Source organism: Quercus lobata, chromosome 8 (assembly GCF_001633185.2).
Source record: "Quercus lobata isolate SW786 chromosome 8, ValleyOak3.0 Primary Assembly, whole genome shotgun sequence".
In the NCBI taxonomy this organism is placed as follows: domain Eukaryota; kingdom Viridiplantae; phylum Streptophyta; class Magnoliopsida; order Fagales; family Fagaceae; genus Quercus; species Quercus lobata.
The window spans coordinates 15,206,988-15,213,323 of record NC_044911.1 but is presented as its reverse complement, the minus strand read 5'-3'; the positions used below and the strand labels follow the sequence as shown (position 1 = coordinate 15,213,323).

The 6,336-nt window shown below is 36.0% G+C and overlaps 1 protein-coding gene across 1 annotated transcript; it reads left to right on the top strand.

The window, feature by feature from the left end:
• The first annotated feature begins 500 nt into the window (after positions 1 to 500).
• Positions 501 to 5,975, top strand: LOC115954935 (G-type lectin S-receptor-like serine/threonine-protein kinase At4g27290). The gene is made up of 3 exons (XM_031072938.1): positions 501 to 2,090; positions 2,239 to 2,351; positions 5,920 to 5,975. Exons 1-2 carry the CDS (start codon positions 803 to 805, stop codon positions 2,346 to 2,348), a joined length of 1,398 nt encoding a protein of 465 aa, XP_030928798.1. The 5' UTR covers positions 501 to 802; the 3' UTR covers positions 2,349 to 2,351; positions 5,920 to 5,975.
• The last annotated feature ends 361 nt before the right edge of the window (positions 5,976 to 6,336 follow it).

Sequence of the window (6,336 nt, the reverse complement as noted above, 5' to 3'; positions counted from 1 at the left end):
TTCACAAACCAAAAATTACTTTTGCTATTTTAATATAGCATCTAAAATGTCTTATACAATAGTGTTTTTAGTATTTGATGTTCTAAATTCTAAATATTTAACATTTACAACACCTAATGCTAGTATTCTAATACTGGGCTGACTAGGATTTTTTATTTTTTATTTTAATATCTTGTTTTTGTTAAGTTTTTGAGTTAAGTAATTACTAGTTGGGTTAGGCTAAATAAAATGGAATGGCTCTGAATTTTTGGAAGAGGGTGCACTACTTTAGAAATAAAAAAAATATAACCAATAATTTTTTTTTTCTTTGGGCAGGGATGGCCCCGTCCCCCGGGTCCGTCCCTGCTAGCCCAGCTGGCAGCTCCCATTGAATAAGGATGTAAAAATTAAATGACAAAAATATGGCTTCCATCCCGTTTCAATCGACGAATATACGTGAATCCTGCTCTATAAATTCAAAATCCTTGTGCTCATGACCTTTTCATTCATTTCACATCATATTGCATATATAGTCGGGACCAAGACAAAACGATTGGGTATTTCATGCGTCAGATTCATGAGTCTTCCCTCTCAGGTGGACCCCATGGCAAATTTTTCCTGCAAAACCGAGTAACTTGGAAATTCTTGATCACAGAAAAATGCAGAATATTCGAAGAACAACAACCAGCCTGAGTCAATGCATCTCCTAAAGAAAATTAAAAACATAAGTCAATACATGGCGTTCCATGTCATAGTCTTAATTTACTCAGAATAATGGGTCTAACTTTTACATGTTGGGTAAGAGCTTTAAGGATAGTAAGCAATGGAAATCTTTACTTCTGCGCTTTTGAGTTCCAGTTTGCTTCTTTTGTACTTTGTATTCACGGATGCTGCTGATAACATTACTCAATCCCAATTCATCAGTGACAGTAACGGCACAACCTTGATCTCTAAAGATGGACGCTTTGCCCTGGGGTTCTTCAGTCCAGGTAATTCCACAAACCGTTACTTGGGAATTTGGTACAACAAACTCCCAGGTACAACGGTTGTTTGGGTAGCAAACCGGGGCACTCCAATCACAGACTCGTCTGGCGTGTTGCTGGTAAAAAGTTCAGGTAGTCTTGTTCTTGTCGGCCAGAATTTGATTGTTGCTTGGTCGGCAAATTCAACAAAGAAGGCCAGGAATCCAATATTACAGCTTTTAGATTCAGGAAATCTAGTATTAAGAGAAGAGAATGAAGGAAACTATTTGTGGCAAAGCTTTGACTATCCTTCTGATACGTGGCTAGCAGGGATGAAGCTTGGGTGGGACTTAAGGATTGGTCTTGAAAGGCGTCTAACTGCATGGAGGAGTCCAGATGACCCCTCACCAGGAGAACTGAGTTGGGGGTTTGAAGTTCATAATTACCCTGAATTAGTCATGAAGAAAGGCTCGAAGAATTTCTTCAGGTCCGGTCCATGGAATGGCAATTTTTTCAGTGGTATGCCAGAGTTACAGGCCACTCCGCTTTACAACTTCACGTTTGTCTCCAACAACAGCGAGGTATACTTCATGTTCGAAATGATTGAAAAGTCTGCAATCACAAGAGCAGTTTTGAATCAATCACAATCAGAGTATCAGCGCTATATGTGGGTTGAAGATAAAAAAGAATGGAGCATATTCTTATATTTGCCAAAAGACAAATGCGACAGTTATAATTTATGTGGTCCTTATGGAAATTGTATCATGGGTGAGTCACCTGTCTGTCAATGTGTACAAGGATTCAAGCATAAATCACTACAAACATGGAACCCAGAAGAGTGGTATAAGGGATGTGAACGCAGTAAGCCATTGAGCTGCCTGGATAAAACCGGGTTTGATAAATTATCTGGGCTCAAAATGCCAGACACCACGTTTTCTTTGTTGAACGAAACTATGAGTCTTAATGAATGCAAATTCAGATGTTTGAACAACTGTACCTGTATTGCTTATTCAAACTCAGATACTCGAAATGGAGGAAGTGGCTGCGCCATGTGGTTTGGGAAACTAATTGATATTAGACAAATGGCAGCTAACAAGGAGGATGCTAATAGCCAGAATATATATATTCGAATGCCTGCTTCAGAGCAAGGTATGGGCCTGTATAGTCTCAATTTCTCTTTTATTTGGATTTTGATGAGCCACCAAAGCTAAAATATTTGTTTCCTTCTGTTTTATTGCATTAAATTCTGTTGCACTTAAAATATTTCTGCATTTCTATTGCAAATTCATCCATGAAGCGGTGAAAAACAAGCAAAAGATGAAGGTGATTTTAATAGCTGTGGTTGCCATTGCCGTAGTTTTTGGAGTGCTCTTGATTCCCTACTGTATTCGCAGAAGAAAAACTTGAGAGGTAATATTACTTTCTCTTACATAATTTGGAAAAGATATGTTGCAAGATTGTTTAATTTTACTTCTAGAATCTTACAGTGCATCTAATATGATTGCTAAAAATATATTTAGGTTTATATTTTATGTAGTGGCTCAGAGGCCTGTAAAGACCGTTAAAGTTAACCTTAGACTGACTCTTCTTTTTTATAACAACCTTAGACTCTTCTTTTTTGGTAAAACCTTAGACTCTTCTGTTCCATGTTTTACATTGAAGACACAATAAGAGTTAGGGTGACAAATTCAACCCAGACTCATTTACTTATTCAAATTCACCAGCTAAAATAATACTCAAAGCTCACTATTAATTGGGTCAAATAGATATTAATCCAATTAAGCCCAATTAACATGGATATTAATTGGGTTTTAATTAGTTACCCAATTAGAGTGATCCACGTTATCAGAGCCACTTTCTGTGGCCTTCAATTGCTTCTTCTTCTTCACAAGTTTTGTCTTTTTATTGCCCCAACAAATACCCTTGCTTGCTGCCACCACAGGCACGAGAACGCCCAACTTTGAAGTTTTGGACTCATATTTTCTCTTATACCTCAGCATGCGGTTTCTCTATGGAATGATTCACGAGGGACGCGTACCCCACTTGCCAAACTTTTACTCTAAGGAAACGCGTTCTAGCAATCTAAACAAAGTAACAAACACATGGATGGCTCCACCTAGCCGATAACCCATATTTCTTTCGGACCAAAAAAAAAAAAATCCAAATCATCCTTTCACACCCTTCCACAATGTCACTTATCACGTGTCACCCAAAGGTCATTTTCATGTCAGTCCTCTTACATCTACTTGAGGAAAAAATCTCTCTTGCATGAGGCACATAAGACCTGCCTCTCACAAGCAGGTGGGCCCCACCTGCTTGTGAGAGGCTGGTCTCATACGACTAGCGCATGAGATACCAACTCCTTATTGGACATCATCATGTTGTCACCTTCATGCCACATGCCATGTTAGTAGCGTCTCTTTGGGCCTAAATTTGGCTGGATCTGATCCAATAACTTGTCTGAAACTAATCACGTCAACACCTGTCATTTGCCATGTTAGTAGTCACTTTAGCACCACATCAACACAGCCACGTATAAAGTGCCATGTTGAACACTTTTGCCATGTAAGCTAGTGATGTCAACATGACATCAGCTACAAGACCCACGCAACATTACTCGGATCTGACACTCTTTTCAAAACCACTTTCTCAAACCGTGCTAGATCTTCTCAAGTTTATTCCAAATTCAAGGCATCAAAAAGCTTTCTACCTTTAGTGTAGAGCTTGTCTAGGGCTAACCCTAGACTTTATTACACTTATAGAAATCTTGTTAGGGTTTTCTATACTTCAACACACAAAATATATTGTAGGCGTCAAAGCTTTATGCTATGGACGTAGGTCATTAGGCTGAACCACATAAATCTCGTATGTTCAATCACTCTCTCTCTTAACCTTCTACATCACTACAATATTTCTCTCATTCAATTCTTATAAGCTTTTTGAAATAATTATGCAAGTCTAAAATTGTCTAGACTTGGATTTTGAGCAAACTTGAATCATTTGTAGTACTTGCAGCAAGTGTGTTTATGACTTTATTCGAGGAAACTTTTCACTACGAGGGTTGCTCTTAGGTTTCTCATTCTATCCTCAATGGACCAAGTTACTTTCCATAAGTTAATCCAAGTCCAAAACTTAAAACAAGCATATTCAAGGCTAAGTCACTTTGCTCTATTTAACTTCGAAGTAATTCATAATTGCAAAGAAAATAAATTTAAGTAAAACATTGGAAGGGAGCCTACTTTCATTAATGTAACAAGGCATACACAATCAAGGATAATTCTAATTTTAAAAAGGAAATCTAAAGGATAAAAAAAGGAGTTTATTTATGTACTTGCTTAGGTGAAGAACAAGGCTTTCTCAAGTGAGTAAAGTACATGTAGGCTCAAGTGGCTCATTAAAGCATGCTCAAGCAAGACCCCACTTAACTCTCGTTTGAGGCTCACACGAGTGAGAATTGTAAAAACAAAATTTGCATCCTGTTATGATTAGAATTCTACTTAAATCATCTTATGCACAATTTCGAATGAGATAAGAGAGGTAGAAAGTCAAAGCTTTTAGAGTGAAAACATCCCATGAGCTTTCATGAGAAAGCCTTTCTAATTCTATAAAAATCTTGTGATCCAAAGTTTATGTTAAAGATACTCTGATATATACACTAATAAAGATACTCTCATGTTAATGCTAGAATTAAAGGTTTTTTTTTTTGGGGGGGGGGGGGGGGTTACTAGTTAAAATCCTTTAATGAAATTTATTCTTAATGAGATTAGGATTATGTTTTCAAGGTTTCTAGCATTATTATGGTTCTTGATCTTGATATTGAAAACCCTTTTGTTTGATTTGCAAATCTTCATTGATAAAATCAAAAGGTTTTTTTATTTTTATTTTTTTTTATGGAAGACCAATGAAGATGTCAAAAACGGTTATAAAAATTTTTTGAGAAAAATTCAATTTTGCGAGTTTGGATCGATCAAGAATCCCTTTCAATCGATTGAATGTTCTTTTCGATTGATTGAAGAGGAATCGAGAACCGATCGATTCAGGCAAAAACTCTATAATGAAATTCTTCATTATCTCGATCAATCGAGAATCCCTTTTGATTGATCGAATGTTCTTTTTAACTAATCAAACAGGAATCGAGAATCGATCGAATGAGACAGTGACTTTGTGATATATTTCTTCATTTTTTCGATCGATCAAGGAAAAGATTCGACCGATCGAAGGTACTAAATTTTGAATTTTCACTTGCTTTTTGATTAAGTGTTAAAACTTTGATAAAAGGCAAGGTTGAGTGTGATGAGATTACACATGTTTCTATATAAAGTGATTAATTTTTAAAGTCCTTAAAAGTTAAGGTCATTTATTAATCATTATCTAACTAAAAGACCAAATGAGATCAAAGATGTTAGTTAAATAGAACTCTTAGTCCTAATTTGTTTAGGACCTCTCTTTTAAGAAACATTCTAATGAGATTGGAATTGTTGAATGAATAAAAGTCCTTAATTTATTTTAATTATAGGTTTTTAATGAGATTAAAATTCTAATTAAATTTATATAGTTTCTAATGAGATTAGAATACTTTATCTAGTAAATTAAGGATAGAGTTCTTTATAACTAATTTTTGATCCATTAGGGTTTAAGGAATCCTAAATAGTTTAGGGCTTCCATTTTAGTTAGTGACTCTAATGAGATTAGATTCTTCAACAAATGCAAGGTTATTAGTTGTGATGTGATCACAATTATTTGAAGAAAAACCCAAATAACAAGTGGGAGTGCTGAAACAACCCTTTTGTTAAGTTTATTGTAATGTGAATAGATACCTTGTCTTGGCCTTGAGTCTTGCATTCCATGCAAAGGGTATTTACATTGCAGACTACATGATTAAACTTCTTTGTGATTACGTGAATGTTCATTACGCTACTGTAACGTGACTTAGTCAGATCAAATCGAATTTAAACAATTAAACACATTTGATGTGTAGGGTTAAAATTGCGATAAGATCACAATGATTTCAAGATAATCCACTTGTTTTAAAATTTCTAGTGGGAGAGAGATACAAGGGTTGGATCTCACACCCTCCATTATCGGTTCATAGTAGTGTGGGTAAGCACCTTGTCTTGGCGCATATGCCTCATGATCCCAAAGGAGGGTGTTTACTTCATAGTACTACAAGATTGAACTTACCCATTTAAAGTAGTGTGAACAAGAATCTCGTCTTGACGTATATGTCTCGTGATCCCAAAAAAGGGTGTTTTGTTTCATGGTACGACAAGTTTACACACAATAAGGGAGATGAAATGTAGCTACACATGATTCAAGATAATGGTGTACACTAGACTAAGTGTAATGTTAACCTCCCAAAGGAGCTATGTACGTATATGTCTCGCGATCCCAAAAA